This window comes from Oreochromis niloticus, linkage group LG10, assembly GCF_001858045.2.
Source record: "Oreochromis niloticus isolate F11D_XX linkage group LG10, O_niloticus_UMD_NMBU, whole genome shotgun sequence".
NCBI classification, from domain to species: domain Eukaryota; kingdom Metazoa; phylum Chordata; class Actinopteri; order Cichliformes; family Cichlidae; genus Oreochromis; species Oreochromis niloticus.
In genome coordinates this window covers 10,740,504-10,765,701 of record NC_031975.2, presented here as the reverse complement: position 1 = coordinate 10,765,701, position 25,198 = coordinate 10,740,504, and the positions used below count along the sequence as shown (strand labels likewise).

The 25,198-nt window shown below is 41.4% G+C and overlaps 2 protein-coding genes across 5 annotated transcripts; one reads left to right on the top strand and one right to left on the bottom strand.

The window, feature by feature from the left end:
* Positions 1-300: 300 nt before the first annotated feature.
* On the top strand, positions 301-6,659 carry LOC106096673 (uncharacterized). Of its 3 annotated transcripts, XM_025911053.1 has the most exons (6): positions 301-1,123; positions 2,026-2,184; positions 2,281-2,382; positions 2,665-2,856; positions 2,970-3,119; positions 6,537-6,659. In XM_025911053.1, the coding sequence occupies exons 2-6, from the start codon at positions 2,026-2,028 to the stop codon at positions 6,570-6,572; spliced, it is 639 nt and encodes a 212-aa protein (XP_025766838.1). In that variant the 5' UTR covers positions 301-1,123; the 3' UTR covers positions 6,573-6,659. The 3 variants fall into 3 exon arrangements, with proteins under 3 accessions (XP_025766838.1, XP_013120548.1, XP_025766837.1); XM_013265094.3 differs by lacking the exon at positions 6,537-6,659 and having other exon boundaries at positions 2,970-3,650; XM_025911052.1 differs by lacking the exons at positions 301-1,123; positions 6,537-6,659 and having other exon boundaries at positions 1,278-2,184; positions 2,970-3,378.
* LOC100710621 (unconventional myosin-Ic) lies at positions 3,530-24,803 on the bottom strand. Of its 2 annotated transcripts, XM_013265091.2 has the most exons (34): positions 24,670-24,803; positions 18,680-18,874; positions 14,709-15,117; positions 12,060-12,218; positions 11,849-11,964; positions 11,012-11,210; positions 10,752-10,832; positions 10,441-10,620; positions 10,259-10,357; positions 9,954-10,061; positions 9,786-9,857; positions 9,575-9,694; positions 9,379-9,461; positions 9,129-9,234; positions 8,956-9,036; positions 8,777-8,868; positions 8,600-8,694; positions 8,429-8,475; positions 8,214-8,294; positions 7,994-8,099; positions 7,322-7,439; positions 7,133-7,246; positions 6,934-7,010; positions 6,601-6,669; positions 6,229-6,313; positions 5,971-6,130; positions 5,774-5,857; positions 5,514-5,607; positions 5,368-5,423; positions 5,145-5,280; positions 4,328-4,398; positions 4,149-4,246; positions 3,976-4,075; positions 3,530-3,863 (listed from the first exon to the last, which is right to left on the bottom strand). In XM_013265091.2, the coding sequence occupies exons 3-34, from the start codon at positions 14,724-14,726 to the stop codon at positions 3,837-3,839; spliced, it is 3,132 nt and encodes a 1,043-aa protein (XP_013120545.1). In that variant the 5' UTR covers positions 14,727-15,117; positions 18,680-18,874; positions 24,670-24,803; the 3' UTR covers positions 3,530-3,836. The 2 variants fall into 2 exon arrangements, with proteins under 2 accessions (XP_013120545.1, XP_013120547.1); XM_013265093.3 differs by lacking the exons at positions 14,709-15,117; positions 18,680-18,874; positions 24,670-24,803 and adding an exon at positions 12,938-13,213.
* Between the last annotated feature and the right edge of the window lie 395 nt (positions 24,804-25,198).

Here is a 25,198-nt window from a genome sequence, read left to right as displayed (position 1 = left end):
GCTTGAAGAGACCTTCTGAACCTACCTGAATGCTGCAAAATACCTCAAACCAGGCAGCACAAATTTCAGTAAAATATCATTAATTCCTAATTATTTAATTTTATTTATTGAAACTGTGTTTTTTTTCTTATTAGGAAATGCTGATATCAGAAACACGTATCTTTCAGGAGGATACAAGTAGGATATATATATATATATATATATATATATATATATATATATATATATATATATATATATATATATATATATATATATATAATGAAAAAAGATCCAGAACTCTTTAATTATAATCCGTGTATAGCTACAATTGTTAAACACTTTGCTTTAGCAGTGAGTGTGTGAGTTCGTGACTTGCGCTTTCAAGTGATGTAACTGGTGAAATCATGGGTGTTTTCTTTTTTTTAAATTTGTCTTTTTTTCCATCTTGTTTCTCTGACATTCAGTGAAACTTGCTTGTTGTAACTTGTCCACATCATGAGACTGAAATATTCCCTAAAGATGCACAGTCAAAAAATGTTCGATGACGATGATGAAGTGTTTTTCCACCTTTCCCCTTTCCCGAGGTAAATTACTGGACATTTCAGGAATTAAGAAAGTTTTTTTTAATATTTATTGTGTAAAATAAAGGTGACACTGAGCATTGCGGTCAGCTTGCCTGAGTGGCAGCTCACACAGATGATTTTTTAAAAAGTAGATCTTTATTCTCATGCTTCCTTTTCTTTTTTTTATCTTATCAATTCGTCCATGTGACACTCAACTTTAAATGACCTAAAAATGGACCGATTTGTGAGTATAGAGTATAGAAATAGAAAGACACAAAGGAAAAGCAGTTTAAAAGCATGATGATAACAAGCGAGGGGGGGGGGAGAGAAGGCAGTCCTATTTTAGTTTCACAGTGAATGACATGTCTTTCTGACTTTTTCTGAATCATATAGCTTACCACAAGATGCTGAGACATGAGTAAGAGAGAGAGCGAGACGGTAGAGAGAGGGAAAAAAAGTCCAGAGCATCTGAAACTGAAAGCAAGAACATGAGAATATATAGTGTTTGTGAGTGCCAGTAAAGCATGAAATTATCTTGCTAGAAGTGGCACTACTCCACTACTCACTACTCCTCCAAGGTAAGCCCATGTTACACTAGTTTACAAGAGTCTGAGGGTGTTTGTGTGTTTCTGATAGATAGATATCAATATAAATTTCTATATCTATATATATCTAGATATAGATATGTGTGTGTGTGTGTGTGTGTGTGTGTGTATATAACTATACAGATATTTTTTACTACTGAATGACACTTCAAAGTTCAACTGTTATGTATATACACTATAGTGTTTATGTATGCTTAATGACTGTGCTGTCTTGTACGTTGAACTGGGAGACCAGAGGACTGTTATCCTTCCAGTTAGTAAGTGATAGACTGACTCAGCATGAAGACTGTTTTGCATCGAGAGCACATGTAACAACAAAAAGAAGATTTTTTTTTAAAAAAGGAAGATTTTTGTTTCTTCTTTTTGCTGATTAATTTCAACTGAGTCAGGAAACCTGAAAGGGACAAGGCAGACAACGCTTCTAATCACAGGATTCATGCAGTGGCAACCACCTGCCGAAGTCAGTTTTATCTGTACTCAAGAGATTTGACTTCAGGTCTTTGCACTGACACTTTTAGGTGCAAGGCTGAAAAAGAAGAGGGAATAGAAAAAAAGAGCTTCCTTTTCACAGTTTAACCATTTATTGGAATTTAAGAAAGAAAGCATATGGATGTCATGTGGCAGGGGATGACAGATGCGGCGTGGAATTTCTTAGAGAAATGTTGTTAAATTTCCCATCTGGCATATTCATTTTCTTCAGAAGTGTTACTTTCTATACATAGCAATTTTACAGGAAGTCCAAGTCAGCTTATTTTCCTTAATCGTTGGGAGTTAAAGCAGCTGCGCAAACTGTGCGTTCATTAGTTTATCCCATGTTTGCATTGACACAAGTCGTAGATGATTTCTAACCTATAACTCTGGTCTTGTCTTGTCAGATGACGGTTTGGAAAGCTCTCTTCCTCCTTTTTTGTATGCTGGACTGCATGGAGCAATCCGCTTCATTACCAGTTGCTCAGACTAATTCCCTGTATCTTAATTGCTTCAAGCATACGAGGTCCACTCGAACTCGTGTGCAACAGCTGCTAGGGAAATATGTAAGTACTAAATTCAGTACTACTCCATGGTCTGACACTAGTAGTTTGTTTTCTCAGCTACAACTTATAAGTTATTGTTTTGTGTAATATTTATAGAAGGAGCAGCAGCTGGGAAACGGGCAGTTTGAGGACAGAAGCCGACACTTGAAGGACCTGCCCTCCCTTTCCACTGAATTTTATCGGTGGATTAATCTGACGGTTAGTAAGTCCCTCTGTGTTTCAAAACACTTTCATAGAAAATCACTCTCTGATTAAGTTTTGGTGTTATTCTGAGAATTTCTTGTTTTGACCTTTTCCATTATGAGCATAACAAAAAAAACAAAAAAAAAAAATAGAAGGAAACCTGATGAATGTTTGCTTTTACAGAATAAAAATACTTGTAAAAATTTGCATGGAATTCCCCTTTTTGAGACTTCAAGCACAGATGGGGTTGTGCAACGCTTCATTATGTAATCATGTGCTTGTCACTTGTGGGTTCAGGAGTGGGAACGACTGCATGCCGCTTTCTGGGACATGCAAACCTACTGGAATATGCTGGAGTGGAAGAGAATACAGCTGGAGAACGAGGAGAAAGATCAGAAGATGGTGCAGGAGGCTCGGACAACTCTAACTCAGAACATTAGGCACATTCAGCTGGACTTGCGGGACCTGATTAGCCAAGTTAGCACTCAGGTATCCACAGTCTTTTTACTGAAATCCACCCACATTTCATCATCCCCCTTCCCTGTGGGGGAAGTGACACCAAAAATGGTCTGACATAAGATTTGTTTTGCTTTCTCCTCTAGATGAGCTCTTTGAGAAACTCTTGGATAAGGCCAGCAGCTGCTACGGCACAAACAGCCCTGAACCCAGCAAGCAGGTCCAGGACAGTATGGGACAGCCGAGTGGAAGGTTACATCATCCTGAGGGATCTGGACCTTTACCTCACCAAGCTGGCAAGAGACTTTCTTTTACTGGCTACGAAAATACAGTTATGACTCAAAACTGAAAAAAAGACAACACACACACACGCACAGAGTCAAAGAGAAAAAAGGAAGAAATAGTTGAACTGACTCTCAGCACTTTGATCAAACTGGAATGATTGTGATATTTTTCATTCAAGTGTTTTTGTTAATATTTCGCGAGGGCCTCTGATTATTGCGAGTCTGCTTTTTATTTCTTCTAACTTTAAGGGCTTTCTTGGGTATTTCCCAGAGTTTCTGTCTCACCTCTGACTGTAAGTTAGACATAAGCTTTCAGAACGGCGAGAATGCTTCCCAACATCCTGTTTTTCCACCCACGCCCTCGATCTAGTGGACTTTCCAAAGATATTTTGCTATTTATTGAAATATTTATTACAATGCTATTTATTTCAAAGTGGTTTATTTTAAGTCTCTTGCAATATGTAATACAGTGTTTTACAGAAGACATTTTATATTTGATAAATATTTTGTATTTTTTTCAATAAAGAGTTACAGCATTTGAAATGGCGACTACTTCATGTCTTGATTTTCATCTTTGGTTATCAATAGTTAATGCAACACTGAAGATAATCTTGTTATAATGAAGATGTACAGAATATGAATCAATAAGCACTCTGTCGGGCATGTTTTGTATTCTGTGGGTTTCTCCTGTAAGCTGCAAACTGATCGGTTAGCTGGTTTTCTGTGTCTTCATGTGGCGTTGATCCGAGGGGCAGTCTGAAGAGTAAAATCAGATCGAACACAGTCAGCTATCAAATGTTTTTGGTATCAAAACACCCCTCCCTGTCTGCAGGCTCCCCACATGATATCAGAGCAGCCGCTGACTCACCACTAGCAAGTGTCCTCGTCTGCCTTTGGTCACTTTCAGCTCTGCGCCCCTCACAAAATCAATTATTCCTTCCTTGCCTCGGGCCACAGTAAACTGGATGCTGCGTGCCAAGAACAGATGATAAGTTGGACTGACAGTGACCACCACACAGAAGCCGTCAGTCTGAATCTTACCTGCCCGGGTTGATGTTGACGTTGCTCGTCTTGTTGGCCATCATGGCTAGTTTTGTCACCAGCTCGATCAAGTGGCTGCAGTGCAGCAGCAGATCCCCCTGTGGGAGAGACAGCGGGCTTTAGGGTGGCTGCATGGTTGCTTTATTTCACACAGGCATGACTGTTGTGTCCTACTGTACCTTCTGTTTATTGTCCTCCCTGATGATGTGAAGAACACACATCCCATCGCTGAGAGAGCTCAAAGCGATATCTGTTTCAAGAAAAAAACACAAAACAAATCACTAAACGCACACTGAACAGTCACAATGTGCATTAATGGCCACTTGAGGCTAGCTCCAAAAGCAAGTTATTCCCCGTAGACTCCGATCTTAAAAGTCCCTAACTTTTCAACATCTTTTACAGTCTGGTGTAAAACAGTTTTCCCCTATGATAACAACTGTATGGGGCAAATCATTCGTAGCTGATTCATACGCACAGCGGAGTTAAGTGTGTGGCCGTTATGAGTAACAAGTGTTCCTGCACAGGCAGCTGTAGCCAGCAGCTGCCTGCTAGACATCCCCTCTGTTAATTCAAGTCTGCAGAGAATTATCTGACTCATAACGACTTCCCGTCTAAAGCCCATCAACGAATTTGTGAAGGTTTTTATTACATTGTTTTACAGCATTAATTAGAATATGTGTGTGTATGTGTGAACTTGAACCTGTATAGTTTGCTAGCAGTAGCTGATAAGTTCACAGTTCACTTTATCATCCAAATATGGAAACTTCTGCTTTAGAGTCTCTAGAGACTGAGCTGAAGTTTCCAGAAAAAGCCGTTTAGATTTTGTGACCACAGATGGTCGTTTAAAAAAAAGAAAAAGCAGGATTTAAAACTGTAAAGATTCCTCCCTTACAAAAATTATGCATTTACAAGTGATGAATTCAAGAACATTATATCAATAACTATCTCAATATACTACATTTGTAAAACTGTCCCCTTTTCAGGGCTGGTTTTCACCTCTCAGAGCTGTGTAGTCGATCCTCTGCTTGATCTTGGTCTTGTCCACCAACACAGCAAAGGTGTTAGTGAGGAGCAGCTGGCGAGGGCGCGGCTTGAAACCCCTCCTGTCATACTTTATGACTGAAACACCGTACTGATAAGGACAAGGAGACACGTTACTCCAAAGCGGCATTTATTATCGCCATCAGGCTTTAAAGAACAAAAAAAAAAGTAATCCTACCTGCACTTTGTCATTGCCAAGAGTCTGGACGACTTTGAGATTGATTTGCTCACGTTCTGTTCAGTAGAAATGCTCTGTGAATTTTTTATGCTTGCCAGTGTGTGGTGGATAACAAGTGCAAAGACAATGAATACATAAACATGTACCAAGCCTGGAGTCCAAAAACAGCCTTCCAACACTCTGAGGGTAGCTGTCTTTCTGATCCTTGAAGATCTCACTGGCTACAACCTTCTGCATCATCTAGAGGACAAACAAAAATCGAGTGAGATTTAAATAAAAATTAAAACAAAACAACTAAATCAAAGCCAGTCAGATACAATCTCAATCCTGGACAAACATTAATAAGTTGATGCAGGAAAAAACAACAACAAGATAACAGGTAGATCATCTTCTGTAATCAGTATACCTGCTTCTTCCATTCGGGCTGGACTCTCCTGCAATACTTTGTGACCATGTTCCGCATGTGCAGCCTCCGCAGGTGCTCCGATGCCTGTAGGAGACCATAGAATTAACAATGCAGACTATCTATTAAAATATTATATTATCTGTTTGCAATGATCTTAGACAGCACGGGGACTCAATTTGAATGTGGGCTTTTTGCACCTCAACGAGGGACGGAGGAGGTGTCGGCCAGGATTTGTCCAAAACACTCTTGGGCAGGTTTTTGCGTAGATTTTTCAGGAAGGAGTAACGAACATGATCCATGAAATAGTCATTCTCAGGACCGTATTCCTCATGACGGTAGATGAAGCCTTTAATGAACCTGGAAAAAAATAATACAAAAATCGTGATGGAAATTATTATATTTTGCAAAATGCAGCACTAAAAACTAGAAGCCAAAACAAAGTTTCACTCAAGCACCTGCGAATTAAGTCAGCAGCCTGGCGACGCCTTTTAGCTCTCCTGCGTGCTTTCATCCCTCGCCAACCCGACTGGATCACTATCACTATGTATATACACACATGCACGTATTAACACCAAGACAGCTCTTATACTCAGCCAAAGAGAACACCCCAACGTTAGTGCAGCAGACACGTAAAGTCAGTTTAGACCCACAAACGAATGCTGGGAAAATGAAACAAAGCTGTAATGCAGATTTATGCATTTGTACCAAGCAGGTAGTTCCAATGTAACTATACTATACAAACACTTATATATTCTCATTTCAGGGGCTATTCTTTAAGGAGACAGGTGGCAAAGTATGAGAGCGCCAACAGCTGGAGGTGGACTGACCTGCACGTCTGATGCGTTGGTACTTGGCCCTCTCTCTGTAGCCTCTCCATGATGTCTGCAGGGTCAGTGCTGAAACATGAGGAATATAGAGTTTTATTTTTGTGTACTCTATTGTGCATTTAGTGTGTACCTTATGATCGTGTTTAAAATATGTTCATTTTGATGATTAAAATCAGGAGCTGTTTCACTAAAACCTCCCAAAAAGCTGAAGCTTCACACCTTTGACACTCTAAACTCATTAGAAGTGTGTTTCATGAATATTTGCATCACTACCTTATATTTTATTTCAGTTGTGATGCCCTCAGTTTGATAATCCTTGCTATTGCTGCTTACCTATCTCTGGCTTTTTCGCTTCTAGAGCATCTTCAGTATTGAAAAGAGTTTTTGGAAAACGGATGAAGATTTTTGATCTGCAGAAAGCAGCCCAAAAAAAAAAAGATTGTGATCAACACAAAATCAGTGTGCCTTTCAATGGACACTTATTGCATTTAAGTGTGATTAAATGCCTTGCATACAACATTAAACAAGTTACCTCCCCAGTTTGTACTCTTCGTCTTTGTATCCCAGGTGCTTAACCAGTGTCAAAACTCCATCTACGAGTCTGCCATGCCAGTTGGGCCACGTCTCAGGACACAGGGGCTTATACCTAAGAGCATTTATGAACGGTTACAATAAAAGAAGAATGAACATAAAGTAAACAGCCACTGCAACTGTGAGCTACCGCTGCAGGAAGGCTTCAAAGCGCCGACGATATGCAAAGCCAGCTCTCCTGACCCTCAGGTTTTCCATCAGACCCAGGTACTTCACCTGATGTCGAACCAGAACTTCATCAAACCTTCCTGCAGGGACAGAAACCGTATTTATTAGTAACAAAGAAATATTTCTGGCCAATGATATGAAACACAATCCACACAGCAGGATACGCTTCATTACATACATTAAGAAGCTGGCGGTTTTATTTATTTGAAATAAAAAGGACATTTTTATTAAAACAGTTGCAACTAAATCAAAATTCCTTTTGTTAGATTAACTTATAAACTTCTGTAATCACATGCTAGTTTGTTGTTGAATCAAACAAAACACATCTTTACTATTAGAGTGTTTAAGAAGGTATTTCCTTTTCTGAGAGGTTTTGATTGAGAACGGGAAATGTAAGAAAAGAATTAGGTCAAACATAATTAGTTTATGAATCACCAACTAAACATCATTTCTAGTTCACTGCCGTGTGACAAAACTGATAACACAGCAGCCAGTGTTGGACGGGTAACCTTTACATTGTTTTTCTTGATCTGTATTTAGGATCTTCTAATAAAGCCTTTATTTGAGACCCGGACCTTCCCTAATAAAAACGCTTATATATCCCAATTAGTATGACAGGATGTGAAACATGTACCTGGCTGCTTGGCGTCATTTGGTTTGATACAGCGCACGTAGGATGGCTCTTTAGACCTGAGGATTTCCGTAAGTTTCATCAGGCTGTTTTTGAACTGAGTGGCAGCCTAAAGGATCAATAAAAGAAAATTAAATGATGTGAAATTCTCTGAGTGTATTTTCTGTTTTTTTAAAATCATGCCTACAAATGATCAACATAGAGAGTGTGACTGATTTGTTACCATCTCTGGGCGTTTCTGGTCTATGACTTCCTCTCTGCGGAAGCAGTGACTTAGGATCTGGTTGTCTGACTGGCACATGACCTGAACAGAGACCAAACCACAAAACCACAAGTCAACATTAGATGCCCCCCCTCTTCCTCTTCACTCTGCAGGAGACAGAGTGGTTTTCAAAGGTTGTGGTGAGGCTCTACCTTGTCCCTTTTCACTATCCTCACCTCTTTCAGGTTCCTGTTCAGCAAGTCATTGTTCTTGTCGAGGAAACCTGAATGGAAGCAAAAACACGGTCAATGAGGAATAGGCTGTTTGTGAATCATCCTCTCTATGTGTTGTCTCATAACAGGAAATGTAAGTATGAATACGCTATTGATCCAGCCTTAACAGTTTACCATTGACATTGTAGTTGACCTCTCCGGCATAATGCAGCAGTCTGAACTCCTCCCTGCTCATCACCCTGCGAGTCTTTCCATTTGCCAACTTGTGCCTGAAATAAACACACACATATAGATTTACTCACATATATTGTACAGTACAAGTACAAGTCTTTGATATAAGATGATGCTTACGTGACAAAATGGGGATGGCCGCCCACTGTGTCCTCCAGTTTCTCTAAAAAGGAGACATCACAAGTTTCTCCGGGCCTTAGGCACTCCTCGTCCTGTAAGATATTCACACTATTTAATTTCTCAAAAAGGGAAAGAGAGATAAATAATCAAAGATGCAAACTCAACGCTGTTTTACGCACCAGAATGGAGATGATGCCTTTGTGCTTCTCTTCTATCAGGTCACAAATGATCTTGTTGTCAAAGTATTGCACAGTTTCCCACTGCATGTGAAAGGAAAGAATGTAGTTTTAGCATCGAAATTCGATATCAATAGTTGTTTCACACTGACTACGCAATTAGCAGCTGTACTCACTGCAATTCCTTCTGTCTCATATTCTTCCTGCTCAGATCTGAGGGTCAGCTCGATAAACAGCTGCTGGAGCTTCTCATTGCAGTAGTTGATGCAGAACTGCTCAAAACTGCAGGCAGGAAACTTCTTTTAAAAAAGAAGAAAACTACCACACATTGCAGTGACAATGAAGGCTACGTCTGACAGCGAAACTGGTTGACGAACTGCGCTAATAAGCAGATGACGGTGAAAAGGAAAAGAATATAATCCATACCTGTTGTGCTGCAGGACCTCAAAGCCATAGATGTCTAGAAGCCCTATAACTGAGGAACCTTTGCTGCTGTGGTAAATTTCATCCTGCACAGCATACACAGTGCACATCATTCAGTCAGAGATAGAAGACAACAACAGCCTCACAATAAGATGGAGGAATTTCTTTTGTTATCTTTAAGTTGTTACGAGTGCTGCACCTTAAGAGCCAGCGACTGGTTGATCTTCTCCACCAGCCACGTGAAGGTCCGGCCATACACAGCCTTGGCTAAGGCGTCACGAGCAGCCTCCGCTTGCTCAAAATTTAGCGGGGTGATCATCTGCATAAACATAAAAACAGCCCAGTGAAAAATGCCAAAATGCACATCAAACAACTGAAAACCTGAGGAGTGATGACGAAAAGATGATGACCTCCTCTCCCTTGGCTGTGAGTTTCTTGTGAGTGAGTGCCTCCCTAAGGGCTGAGCCATCGACACCCAGCAGCTGGAGAACAACAACACATCTGCTCTCAGTCAGGCTGTTTTGTAAGATTTCTAAGCATATTTAAACATCTGTCAATACTAGCGGGATTGTACTGACCCTTGCAAGATTAGAAATCTCAGTGGTGATATAGGTGTCACCTTCCTCCCCTTCCCCAAACTGCATGTTTCCCAGATGGAGAACACTGGCGATGATATTCAGCAATTTCTGAGGTGGGAGACAGGAAGAACAGCTGGCAACAACCTCATAGATGAACAATTTGTTTTTCAAATGCCTCGGCGATGATGTAGTGTTCAGAATAGCATTATTTATTGCAAAAATGTCAGAAAAGCGCTCATTAAGGATTCGAGTGTCGAAACAATGTAAAATGATTTTAATATGGTAAAACTCTGAGTGTTACTGACCTGCACTTCTTCTTCTGTGAAGCCAATGACAGGAAGGGCCTTCATCACAACCTTCCAATTATTCTTGTCACTTATGGAGCTGACTCTGGGACAGTTGCCCTGAAAAAAACAAAACAATTTAAAATGATACCGCAACTAATGGCGCAGACAATTTGTAATTCTTGAAACTGCATGACACACACCTTAACCAGATAACGGTAGTTCTGGGGGTTTCTTTCCAGGTTTAGTGTGTTGAGTTGGTCATCTTCTCCTCCATCCAGAAGCTGATAGAAGATGTGGAAGTTTCTCTCGCCATGGTTCTGGTGTACTACACGAGATTTCTCCAGCAGGTAGTTTAGGATGTGACCACCCACCGGTGCCCCCTTGAAGAGGTTACACAAAAAGATGAGAGCTGAGAGCAACTATTAAACACAAGTTTTCTTCTAGAGTTGTTGCTTTTCGATGCTATGATGACTCGTATGATGTTATCCATTATATCAGTTTTAGCGTTTACCCTAAAGTCAAACTGGACATCCATGTATTTCCCAAAGCGGCTGGAGTTGTCATTCCTTAGTGTTTTTGCATTGCCAAATGCCTTTGCAAAAAAAAAAAAAAGACAGGAAATTAGAGAGAGGAAGTGAAAATAAAAGAAAGAATGCAACATAAAATCACACACTCCCCAAAAAATCCCATATAAAAATAACAGATAAGTCAGATAATATCATGCACTGCAAATACAGGCTAATCAGCTTGAAAAGCCTAACTTTTAAATACCTCCAGGACAGGGTTTGACTGTAGCAGGCGGTCACCAAGTGCAGCCATGTGATCATTAGTGGGGCAGGTGACAGCGTAGTACAGGAGGATCTTCTTGGAGGCCTCTGTTTTACCTGCTCCGCTTTCGCCTGATATGAGTATACACTGGTCTTTTCTCTCAGTCCGCATGGCCCGGTAAGTGTTGTCTGACAAGGCATAGCTGACGGAAAAACAAAAATGCAGGTTCAGCTACAGATCAACATGCAGGTTAAACACAGCAGTGGAATAAAGTCACATAACAATCAGCGTAGATCCAGAAAACCCAAAGCAAATACAGAGAGGTTGTTGTTCCATCTGCAGCCATTTGTTTTTGGTAGTAGGGCTCTGTTATGGGAACTCCCTGACTGCATGTGTGCATATGTGGAAAGCTTAAGGTAGGGAGAGCAGTAAGACTACCAGTATGTTTATAAGTAGCTAGGGTGGGTTTCCAAGCAGCTTGTAAGGGTTGCTGCAGCCGTAGGGAGCTAAAACAATTTGAATAGCAAGGTGAGATTTACGGATGTGTGCAAAAAACAAGCTACTTTCAGCTACTCTGTTATTTACAAATGGTTGGCACAGTGAGTAGGTCCACATAATTAATTTTATAATCACTATAATCTATAATATGTCAAAAATATCAGATTTAGTTAATAATTATCTGCTTGTGATTTGCTTTCTTTTCATCCTGACTGAATATTTAGAGTTTTTTGAGCTGTAGTCAGACAAAAGGCAAAAACTGAAGCAACATTTAATTTTTGTTTGGTGTTTATCAAACTGAACCATTAATAAAAAACGCCTGAGGAGCTTGAAGTGACTCACATGTGAGGCGATATTTCGTAGAAGCTGACCCCTCTGTAACGATCCATCTGCTGCTTGGAGTAAATCTCTAGCTCTTTGTACGGGTTCATCGACACCAACACTGAGCCGATATACGTCTGACATCAAACACACAGGGAGTAGACACCACGTTCAAGTTATGGCTTAACACATCATGGGAAATGTTTTAGAAAATATGAAGAAAAATTATTACATAAATGAGGTTTTCTCTGAAGCGCCGCCGCAGGTTTTCTATGAAGGCTGCCTCGCTGTTGTAGTTTTCCAGCAAGACAAAGTCCTGCACTCCAACCCTGTCCCGGGCAGTCAGCGCACTCTCCATGACCAGACGCACTCTTCCCTCAATGTCCACCTCCTACACAGAAAAGGAGAAAAAGGATCGTTACAAACTTACATGGAATGTGAATTTCTCTTCATTCTCGAGTCGCTTCCTGCCTTAAATGGCAATCGAAGACAAGTTTTTAATCCTTCTTATAAATATCTAACATAAGCAATTACACACAGCTGACAAGCAGGGGGCACAAAAGGACAATTCATACCCCCTGCTACATTCACCCAGTAGTGAACAGGTTAATACGCAGCACTCAAGAAAACAATAATTACCACATGATTTTCATGGCACAATATTTATTTCAAAACCCTTTCAAAATGCCAGGGCAAATGAATCCCCCAAGCAGCGCTCTCTAAAGTTTACAGAGTGCTTCTTGGCTGTGGAAATGAGTCGTGCAAGTGCACAAAGAAGAACAGTTCCACCAAGCATGCCAAGATTAAACAATGAAGACATTTAAGGAATCCTAATGATAAACAGACAGGATAGACTCCTCTATTTTTCGACAGAGACAGTGTATTATCATGTGTGTACACAGTACACAAAGTTTTATATCACCAGATGGGGTTTAACTAGAAAAATGTGTGTACATGTCAACCCCACTGTGAAGATAAACATCATAGTGGGGACAGGAACGAATTACTAGCGGAGTTCTTAGATATGCCCTAAAGTCAGATATAACACACACACAACAACATGCAGCGTCATGCAAAGAGATAAAGAAAATGCCAGTAGTCATTACTTACTGATGAGAAATATCCAAAGAAACACTTGAGCGTATATTAAATGCACAATATACCGCAGCCAGACAAAATGTGCTCTATGTTCGGTATCAAAGGCTCATTTAAGAAACAAGCCCTTCTCTTTCACATTCATAAAATACAAGCAGTAAGTGGAACAAAGGGGTTAGACTTCCACAGGACGTTTGTTTTTCTTGAACGCAACAGCCTCTCGAGGGTCTCATTTGGCCGGCCAACGCTGCTAAAAGGTCATTATCTCTGACCACTTCATGCAGGAATATCCTTAAAAAAACAAGAGGACAACAGTGGACGACAGCCAAGAAGTGAACGCAAAGAAGTCACCGCACACTTCCACTGCAGCCCCTCCTCTCTGCTTCACCTTGTAGTATTGTTTTCCCACTTGCAGGTGGGCTTCCTACAAAAAGCAATTACTGTTCCAAGTTAGATTTTCCAAAAGGATATGTCTCAAGAATTTCAGGGTCAGATTTAGGGCATGCTTTCAGTGATTTTGATGCAATTTGACATTCTACTCATTATACCCATATAAAGACAACAAATGAGCAGTGCAGACAAAAACTTATCCTTACAGTACTTTTAACAAAGGGAGTGGAATGATGTAGCAGGTTTCCAGTTTTCAAATGTTCTGCAACAGCTATAATGAAAAGTGCCTGGATAACACTTGTTTTAGCGCTTAGGTTACAGTCAGTGTATGAGGTTGCAACTCATCACATTCTGTACAGTGTCACGGGGTCTTCCACATTATTGTGAAACTCAAGAGTTCATCTCAGTGTGTTGTAGATGACTGTTGAAGTTCTGAGCTTTAACGGACTTGCTTTGCCTAAAGCTTTCATTTCAGCTTCCTTAACCCTCATACCTTAACGGTTTCTGTGCTGTGCAGTAGCTGCTGTGCTCAGAGTACCTACCTCCTTTGTAAGGATTTTTTTCAAGTTATGTATTTTTGCTTTCTTTCATTACAGGATTTTTGTCAACTTTAGTGATCAGAGGCCTCATTCAGTACTCTTCTTTGATACCAAAATCAGAAAGATTGCTACCACTCGCGTTGGAGGAAATATGTGGTTCAGTTACGTTAAGGGCTATAGGTCTGGGATGGAGATTTAACCAGAATCAAGTGTAATCCCTGTAGCTTTGTTTTCTGTGAACTGACCTGAGGCCTGCTTTTTACAGCACTCAGAGTGTGATCTAGCTGACGGTGCATGAGAGCTTAATGTAGGATTTGACTCTGAGTATCAGGGAGCTTCTGAGAAATCTGCAGGTTTGTGGGTGCAGCTGCAGCTGCAGTAAGAAAGTTAACAGCAGGACTTGGCCCTAGGCCTCATGACTAAGCTCTGCAGGGCCAGCTTCATTCGGATTGTCTTCCTTATAAGGCATGCCCCACCACTCTGTCCCAGGGATAAGCAGCAGTGGTACCATGGTGGGCTCCTGACCAAAGTTGTCCCAGCAGAGATATGATGGAAAAATAGCGTTTATGTTTTTTTTTTCTTTCTTTTATCCGGACTGCTTGAGTTAAGGCTTACACAAAACCCCTAATATACACTGACTCATACACAGGAAAAAGAATTCCAAGTGACTCATTGTTCTGTTTTGCTTTTCCCCCTCTGGTGTCTCCATGGCAGAAAGAGGGAATAGGTTGATCGGATGTCTGACTTTATTGTATCAGTACAGAAAATGCTTAAACATAGCCACAAGTAACCACAAATTGCGAGTAAGTGGGCCGGAATAAAAAGGAAGATAAAACAACGAGCATCATGGACCTTACCCTGGCTTGGTACCTCATCCTGTCCTGTTGTTGCTGGAAGAAGGTTGAACTGGTAGTTCCCCCTCAGGCTGGTGCTCCTCCTCCTGTCTCACAGACTTCTTAAACGCAGCTTCTCATCCACCTCTGCCCATGGGCAACACAATTAGGCAACTTTACGTCTTACCCTTCGGTCACTTTCTCTGTTTCTCTCTGCCTTGGTGTCTCTTCCTTCACGTCTTTGCGCTTCCTTGCTTGACTCCCCTGTGCACACACACTTAGGCCAAAACACAAGCGGCTCCTCTTGTTTGCACCTTCAATTCATCTTGTCCATGACAGGTCAAAGTAAATCACCGCCTCTCCGTGATTCCCTGTCCTTCCTTCTGAACTATTCTGCATGAAACAAGGGCAGGAACTACACTCACACGTCACTCTGAAAGAAAAAAAAAAAAAAGTCGAGGGAAAGTATGCTGTTGGATAATGAGAAAAAAAAGAGGGCCAGAAAAAACAGAGAGCGGAGAGGGTTAGGAAAAACTTGCTAAGAGCCCCAGACTAAAAACATGTAATCACTGTGCAGCTATTAAGAAAAGAAAAAAAAAACAGAAATCACATGATTGGCCCTTAGGACATTCTTTCCTTCCCTCCCTGTTAGTTTGCTCCCTCCCTTTTCTCCCACAAGCCGAGGCAGATTCACATGGGATGTGAATTATGGAAGTGTTTCACCAGCAAGACTGCCTGTCTCCTAGTGGCTGTCATCCACTGCTGACGAAATAACTTACACCATCATAGAAATATCACTCCGCAGATATATTAATCTGAAGTGTTACATTCCCCATCTGTTTGCTTTCCTTGGCAACAACCACAACACAACACATTTTTAACTTAACACTGACTTAACATATGAGCGGTGTGCATGAATTATCAGATTCCTCTCTTATTATCCTCCCTCCTCTTCAAGACATTTTTTGTGTATGTGTATGCTTTCAAGGCCACATCACCTTTCTAACAGAACAGCACCCTCCTCTGGTTCCCCACTCCTCATCTTTCCTCTCACTTCACTGTTGCTCAGTCTGTTTCCATGCCACACCCACTTTCACATGCCAGCATCAAATATCCAACAGAGAGGAATCTGAATAATGCTGCCCAGATGGGAAAACCTTTTACCTTTTTTTTTTCTTCTTACTCTCAATAGTGCTTAAAAAGAAGATAAACAGTTTTGTATAAGCAGTAAACACAAATACACCAATTTTAAACCGATCAGCCTCACCTCATAATGCAGAGGTCTCCCTTACGCTATCAGAACAGCTTTGATGCTTAAGGATGTTGATATCAAACCTCAGCCTAAGCATGTGCTGTGGTTTTTGATTCTGGGAGTTGGTGGGATTCTTTGTGTCCTGTGGGTTGTGAGGTGGGGCCTCTGTGATGTGGGCTTGTTCAGCTCATCCCACAGATGAGCTGGATTAGGATGTGGAGAGTCTGGAGGCTGGATGAATGCTGTGGAGTCTGCGATCTGTTCTTAAGGACTATTTGTGCAGTGATGCATTGTCCTGCTGGGGTAAGCTGCTACCACTGAGGAGTGCTATTGTCAATGGAGAGGTGTGCATGCTCTATTTAAATGGGTGATTCATCTTAAAGCATCATCCACATGGATGCCAGGGCCACATGGCAGAACATTGCATTATAACAAGAAGATACATTTATCCACTTCACTTATCAGTGGTTTTAACATCATGGCTGATCACTGTATGTCAGTTGGTGTCACTTGAGTATTTCTCGTGCTGCCTCCTAAAATATACAGGAAATACTTCTTACATGTGCACACAGATTTATGCACAACAAGTCCTTTGTTTACTCAGTTCTCTCACTGTACCCCCTTCAATTGTGTAGCTCTATTCACTGCAGGTCAGCTTTATATGGAGCACAAAAATAAAAGGAAGTGTGTACAATGAGCTGATAATTGATCATTAAGTTGGGTCATAAAAATCACAGCATATTCTCCTATCGAAGTCAAACAATGTGGAAATATTCTTTATAGTTTTGTGGCTTGTAAATGATACTTCCTCTTATATGATCATTTTTTTCTCCAAATACCTCTGTGGTAAACAACTTAATTCAATTTGCAGTATTTAAGCTGTCAGAAAAGTCCATTTAAAACTTTCTTACTATACAGGCATCTGAGACATAATATGCACCAGGCTGACTGCTGGCAGCAAATATCCAAGATACCGAATGTGCAATGACATGCATATGGAAAACATGAACGTACTTTCTCAACAACATCTGCTTTTTTCTGCTCCGCAGACAGTATAAGTAACACCGTCAGGCTCACGCCCAGGAAACTCGCACATATACTAAAGTCAGTGATGAAGAAATTGCAGTTTCATGGCAGAGTCCATTACCATCTCCTAAGATATGCTATTTTCCAGCTGAGTTGTTTTTCAATCATTGTTCCTATCTTTGTTTAGCAGTTCCTGTAAGAGAGATTTCCTTCCTGTTTCCTGATGTTCAGGATCTTCCTTTATTAGCCCGCTTTGTGTTTGAGTGTAATGTGATAAATATTTTTCTAATTATTCATTACATCTACTATAACTGTATATTAGCACCTTAAAATAAAGGTTAAATAATGTGTATTGATGACCTGGGCTCTAATCTTTACCTTAACTAAAATATGTTGACAGGACTGAGCTGATTGACTCAAACTAAGTTCCTCTTACAAACACACCCCTCAACGCTTCACCTCAGATGCCCCACTTCTGTCAAACTCGGTGCTAAAACGCTGTAAAAATATTCCTTTAGCGTCTCAAAGGCAAGTCAAGTGAAGCACATCTCTCCCATTTTTTTTCCAGCTGTTTCCCTTTCATGCAACAACCCTCTGCCTGAGTTCAATTTCAGATAATCACATTATAAACTCGAAAAGTAATTCTGAACATCTGACACATTATGGAAGAAATCCAGAGATCTCAGCCTTCTTGTCACAAGCTGCCGGTCTCTGTGGAGACGAAGATTTAATAATGTTTTTTTCTCATTTTGTATTTAAGTCGCTCGGGTTTTCTGATTCAGTAGAACAATAAATCATAGAGGAATGGTGTTTTATTTGGTATGGAGGGAAAAGTGGTCTTTCTCTCTTCCCCTCTGTTGCATACACACTATGCATGAATATTATAAATTTAACTAAAACCATGAAGGACATTCTAATATCGTTTGGGTTACCTCGCCTGGCTAACCCAGCTGTTTATTATTCCTCCGTGGGGAACCCTATTGTCCATCTGCACTGAGCTCCATCATCACCCATCTGCTGTCCCTTTCACCTCACGCTCACCTCCGCTGCCTCTCATCCCCCAGATCTCTGTTACACGACAAAGACCGCTTTATAAATTGACCAAGGTGTAAAACTAAACCCCACAGAAGAAACAAGCTGTGGAATAACTTCCAACAATCCAAAATTAACATGTAGTCTGGGTGTAGTAATCTATTTCCTTCAATGTAAGGTTTTTTCACTTTTAATAATAAGAAAAGGTAACACGAGGATGAAGTTCAGTATTTGTAGCTCGCCCTGCATGATCATTTCACCATAACAAGCATGAGTGTCTTAATACATTAAGCCCTATTTGATGCCCTAAATTAAAGGAAGGCTTAGGGCTCTGCCTAGTGGTTGTAATATCAATTACAGTGAACAGGCTCCTCTGCCATTATTTTAAAGGGATGGATTACCATTAAATTTGGTTCCCAGAAAGTGAAACCTAATGTTTCGTTTTCTGGGAACATAAAAATACAATTCCAGGACTTTCCCTGCAATCGTGACTTTACATTCTACTGGCATTTAAGAACTAGCTCCATGTTTCTTCCAGCACTATTGAGCACAAAAACTTTCACAGAAGCATACAGTACAAACAAGCATCTAATAGATCACAGAAACACACAGAGAGACATAGAAATATATTGTACATTAATGTCTGTAATGTAGCATAAACAGAAATAAAGAACTATATGCTTACCTGGTCTTGGTTTTTAATCAAAGAGAAGAGAAACATTTTCTATCAGGCTGAACTCCAGAAGTCGGGTCATAGCCACAGCCTCGGTTACTTGTGCAGCTCCAGGCGATGCTTGCAGACTAAACAGTCTACATCAAGACTGGCTTTATTTTCTACAGCAGCGGGGACTGAATGCACTCCAGCCCAGACCTGCACAGTCTAAACAGATAGAATTACAGAAAAGCAAAGGCACTCTAGACCAAAAGGCTGAATTTTCTTTAAAGGCTAAAATCTGTGACCAAAAGAAGACTTCTCTGCAAAAGAAATAGAAAATGTCAGACCATTTACAGACTCTAAATCCACTAGGAGGCAGTGATGTTAAAGTTAATTGTCTGCTAAAAGTAATGAGATATGACGCAGATGACTGAAGTCAGCCTCTGTCAAAGGTGGAAAAGCTGTATTGTACCTTTACTGTAGAAAACAGACCAGCTTATGACTTCCTGTATGAGTTTCCTTTACTATGTCGCAATTTAAATGAATTTTATGTGGTGCACTTTTGGGAAACTCAATGACTCAGTAATGCCAGATTACCTTTGCCAAAGCCTTTGTCTCTGTTTACTTAGTAAGTTTTCTGAGGGTCTTTGGAATGAACAGTGTTCATTGCAAAAAATGAAAAAAAAAAGGTAAGTATCGTATCTTATTTCAAACAATAAAAAAAATTCCAGGAGCCTGGTAAAGAGTTAGGTCAGCCTGAGGGAGGAGGCTGCATTAAGCAGGCAAAACAGCTCCACCACTGAAGAGACGTGTTCTGGAAGGTTAAATACACACTATCAGTCAAAAGTTTGGACACACCGATTTAATGGTTTTTCTTTAATTTTACTACTTTCTACTTTGTAGACACATACTGAAGACATCAAATATATGAAGCAAGATATATGGAATTATGTAGAAAAGACAAAATGATAAATAACTCTAAATATGTCTTATATTTTAGATTCCTCAAATTAGCCACTCTTTGCTTTGTCGACAGCGCTGCAAACCCTTGGCCTTCTCTCAATAAGCTTCACGATGTAGTCAACTGAAAGGGTTTTCACTTCACAGGTGTGCCTTGTCAGGATTCATTTGTGGAATTTCTTGCCTTCTTTTTTTTTTTTTTATTTTGTCTGTCCCATTTGGTTTTTTAGCCGTCAGAATTGTTGTCTGAAGACCAACAAGGATACCAAATGGATTTATTCTGCCAAATGGATCATCATGGCATTGCCGTATTGGTCCATTTGATCAAACTTTGTTGTTATTATTTATTTTATTTTCAGTTGTTACAGATGGGACAGACATGACTGGGGGATAGGAAAGGGAGAAAGAAAGAGAGGAAGGAAAAGAAAAACAGAAGGGAAAAGGGACAGTGAGAAAGGGCACTTACAAAGACAAAGAGAAAAAAAAAATCTCCTGGATCACCTGTTGAGAGAAAAAGAAGAGAAGACAAGCAAAAAAAACCCAAACAAAAACAAAGCAACATACTAAACACAACACCATCACGTTAATCTAGCTAAGTGTGAACAGCAGTAAATACTAAATATTGAAAGTTGTTGTGCAGCACGCAGGACAGACAGCGCACAATGTGCTTTGAAGTAGCAGCTAAGAAAGGTGTAGTTTATGTCTACGAACAGTGAACACCCGTGTGCACACCTGTGTGGATCAACGCGCTTGTATACAAAAGGTTTCCCCATGTAACGGTCTGCTAGAGGGTGTGGAGACCCATAGCCCCGTCCCCCAGGGCATGAAGCAGGCATGGAGGAGATCCAGGCTCCAGACATCCAGAGGCCCCAGAGTGCGAGAGCCCAAGGAGTACCACCGGAGGGGCATCCGTGCCACCCTCCTGGGAAGGGCTGAGGAGATCCCCAGACGAGGGGGTCACCCAGTAGCCATGGAGCAGAAGCCAGAGGGGGCTGCACTGGCGTGCCCGCCGGCTCTGCCGGCAGCCAGCTGTGCCAGAGTGAACCGAGTTGCAGGCCCCGAGGCCGGAGGCCCGAGGGCCCCCTTTGCCCCGGAAGAGGCCTGACCGAGCGACAGGCACCAGGCCCCGCCAAGTAGCCACCGGGAGTGAGCTGGTGCATACCTGAGCGCCCAGCCCCGGACACCAAGAACCACCAATGCACCAACCCCCGAGGGCATCAGTTACCAGCAGGGAGTGTGGTGAGGGGAGATAGGCCTCCACACTTGGAGGGCCTGGGAGTACCCAGGGAGGTGGAGTCTAAGACCCGACCTGACATATAGACACAGACAAACAGGCACACACAGACATAAACATGCTTTCCCAACCTCATGCACACATATACAAACACTCAGCACTCACCCAACGTAGGAATAGACATACATAGACATGTACACACAATCATACTCCCCAAACATACTCTATGCCCCGGGTCCAGGTACCCTCGCCCCCAGAGGGGGAAACGGCACCCAGACCCAAGGGATGTGGCCCTTTCCCCCGGGGTGGGGGCAAGCGGACCGCCCCAGGCTCCGCAGCAGCAGGGAGGCCAATCGGACAGCCAACACCTCCTCCCAGCCCCCCGCCCCAATGGCTAGTAGAGAACGGGGGTGTGTGAAGACCCCATACCTCCCTCCTCCCGCTCATGTGTAGTGTTGCTGCGTGTTGTTCTAAAGTGCATTTAAAACAAGGGAGGGCATGGTGCTGCTGCCAGAGAGCAGCAGGTGTTAGCACGGCCCCTCCCGAGAACCCTCAATGTCTACATGGATTTAAAATTGAGAGGTGGGCACTGGCGCCAGAGGTAGGGTTGAATACACAGACCGTCCTCTGGACGCCGTTAATGTGGTCACCCTCAAGGCCCTATATATATATATGTGTGTGTGTGTTATGAGAGTGTGAATAATGTGGATTTCTAAGTTGTGAAATAAAATTGGGGCACAGGTGGCCAGAAGGGGACAGAGGGGGGGGAATGCCTCCCCTGCACCCTGGTGACACACCCGCACCCCAAGGCCCTACCTGTGTGGGAGGGTGTGGTGGAGCGGGAAGAGGGAGGCAGCCGGGGATGGGGAGGAAAAGAAGGGAGGGGCAAGATGCCCCTCCTTAGGGCCAGCTCCCCCGCTGACCCCAGTAGCCACCCCCGTCCTCTAGTACACACCAAGGCAAGGGAGCCCAGGCCCATCCAGACCGGGGCCTATGGCAGCAGCACCGCTAAGCCCCACAGGACCTGGGGAAGCCCACCCCACCCCACCGCAGAGGAAACTATACCCACCCCAACATTCAATCATCTCCAGACTACACAAGACAATGTTGTCCCAAGACAATGGACAACATCCATTAAGAAGGAATTTCTTGCCTTCTTAATGGAGTTGGGACCATCAGTTGTGTTGTGCAGACGTCAGGTTGGTACACAGCTGTCAGCCCTATTTGACAACTGTTAGAATTCATATTACACCAAGAACCAACCAGCTAAAGTAAAGAGAAGCAACAGTCCACCATTACTTCATCATTAAGAACTAAAGGTCAGTCAGTCTGAAAAACATTGAATGTGTCCCCAAGTGCAGTCGCAAAAACCATAAAGCACTGCGACGAAACTAGCTCAAATGAAGGCCGTCCCAGAAAAGGAAGACCAAGAGTCACCTCTGCTGTTGAGGATAAATTCATCTTAGTCACCAGCCTCACATATTGCAAGTTAACAGCACTTCAGATTAGAGCCCACATAAATGCCACACAGAGTTCCAGTAGCCAACTCCTAACCTCGACAGTCACCCGACCTAAACCCAATCGAGATGGTTTGGGATGAGATGGACCACACAGTGACGGCAAAACGGCCAACAAGTGCTCAGGAGCCCTGGGAACTCCTTCAAGACTGACTACCTGACTACCTGAAGCTCATTGAGAGAATGCCAAGCCAAGAGTGTGCAAAGCAGTAATCAAAGCAAAGGGTGGTTATTTTAAAGACTCTATAACATAAAACATGTTTTGAGTTATTTCACACTTTTTTGTTTACTACATAATTCCATAAGTGTTTTCATAGTTTTGATGCCTTGAATGAGAATCTACAATTTAAACAGTCATAAAAAGAAAGAAAAACCATTAAATGAGATGGTGTGGCCAAACTTTAGACTGGTAGTGTGGGTTAACACACAGATTCTGACTGTCAGTCTCAGATATGGGCAAGCGGAGCAGGAAAGGCATGGCGGTGGCAGTGGTGGGAGGAAAGCAAGGCTGGGGTGAGCCACTGGAAATCAGACAGTTAAATAAAATAATAAAAGTGTAGAAAATGATGTATAAAACATTGGACACAATTTTCAGGCTCATGCCCTGCGTCCTATTACAAATTTATTACATGTAAAGTACAACTGCACATGAATTAAACATTATTTTGTGCTGGGTAAATGCTCTGCAAAAAAATATGTTTTATGACCCTTTACTCAAGTTAAATTTACACCCCGTTTAAGTGACTTAAGAGTACACAAGTTGTACAGTCAAAATAAAGTACATAAATAAAATGTCCTCAATATGTAGAGACTGGGACTTCTCAGAATTACAATTAGGCCATTATTTTATTGGATAATTGCAGCCGTTGAAGACTTTAATTACTTGTATACTGCTGTGTCATTAGATGTATACAATAACATTTATTTTAAAGCTGACTTATTATGTTGCAGATAAATTGTATGGAGTATAACAAACGAATGCATGCAAAGAACAGTAGAACTGGAAGAGAAAAATACACAGTACATTAAACCGGCACTTTAATGAGGCACTTGAGTAAATGTACTAACTTATGTTTCTACTGGTCCTATCCATGCTATCCATGCTTTAATCTTACAGTTGGGCACTGTAAGATTAACAGTACTCTAGTTGAATGGCTCAGGAGAATGTGCTGAATCTTACATGAACATTCATAACCGCACATATGACAATGAGACAGCAGTGTGTAACACAAGCAAACCTTTCCACAGCTACTGTGAAAGCCAGAGCACACTGGTTTTATCACTGTTATATATTTTTTCACTGGTTTGATTGTGATTTTATTTAGAATTTTTGCTTTCAGTTCTGCTTACTTTTAGTTTCCAGTGTGTTTGCTAGTTTCAGTTCAGCTTTTATTTTTCAATAATATTCATTTTCATTCTGAGTATAAATCATTTCACTGACAGCTTAAGTTTCAATATTATTATAATGTGGGTAATAACTTTTCTGGGGAAAGTTTTAAGGTCAGAATAGATATTGCAATATAAACACAACGCCATATTATAAAGATAAGGGGAAAGTCAAAAAAACATAAACACACTGAAGAAAAATTCAAACTAAAGTCATTTCCACTATATTTTATTTCAATTAGTTTTGTGAGTATAGACAATCAACTCAGTTGGTTCTGTATTTTTTTTTTTAACTTCATTTCCTATAACTAAACTTTTTTGCAACCATATACAATTTTTGTTTAATGCCTCGCCTAACTTCTTAAAGCTTGTCCATAACACCAACTACAGCAAAACACCAACAAAAACATAGAATATAAAAGTTAAGCTAAAAGTGAAACACTTAAAGTTAAAACGCGTGCATTTTGAAATGGATATAAAGGTAAACAACTGTAAATGTTAGTTTTTCCGACAACTTTGAAAGCTAAACTCATACAAAATATATATGTTTTGAAAACTAACCATAAGTAATTTACCTTTTGGTCTATATAGTTCAAACTTTTCACTTAAGAGTGGTTTATCCTTACTAAATCCAGACGGTCAATCTGCATGCTAGCCAACAACAACTTTATGTAGCATTGCTGTATGCTAATTACAAACCTTTATCCTGATATTAAACCACTTTTACACACGCAAAGTTCACAGAGAGGATGCAGACGCCCTCTTTATGCAGTGTACCAGTTAACAGTTTACATTTTACTTTAAAGAGCTGCTGTAGGGCGGGTGTTGTCGAAATACTCGGACTGAACGTGGAGAAATCGATTACTTCTCAGTAACGACCTCTCCGCATAGTGTGGCGAGCTAGCAACAGTGAGAGCGCTGACCTACTGCAGTTGTGTGAGGGCGCCACTGGGAGAATCCCTCTCTCCGCTCCCTCTGTCTCCACAGCTCCGTTTTCCCAAAGAAAAGAAGAGGAGAACTAGGTCCGGGGAGGAGGAGGGCCGCCATTACGGAAAGCTGACAGAAATACCACTTTCACACGCGCAATCTGCTCCTAAATTGATCGGGACATGAGCAGTTTGTGTTGCAGCAGAAGGCATTTCTTACGCGAAACAGCACCGGCGATTGCATCAAACTCACCGTTGTCTCGTGTGCGCGACCGGCCCAGCGTTATGTGGGCACAACAATGGACAGAATAATTATTGAAAAAGCAACGTGGTGAACCGGGAGGAGAAGACGACTGAGCAGATTTTTTTTTCGTTTTTTTAAACACACGTCTGAATCTCGCACGGGTGAAGAAAGCGTTGCGGGAACAGAAATCGGATTGTTCTATTGTTCGGGATATTTATTTCTTGCCTTTCCCGTGTTTGATTTCAGTTAAAACATTAGTGCAAGGAAAAAACAAAACAAAAC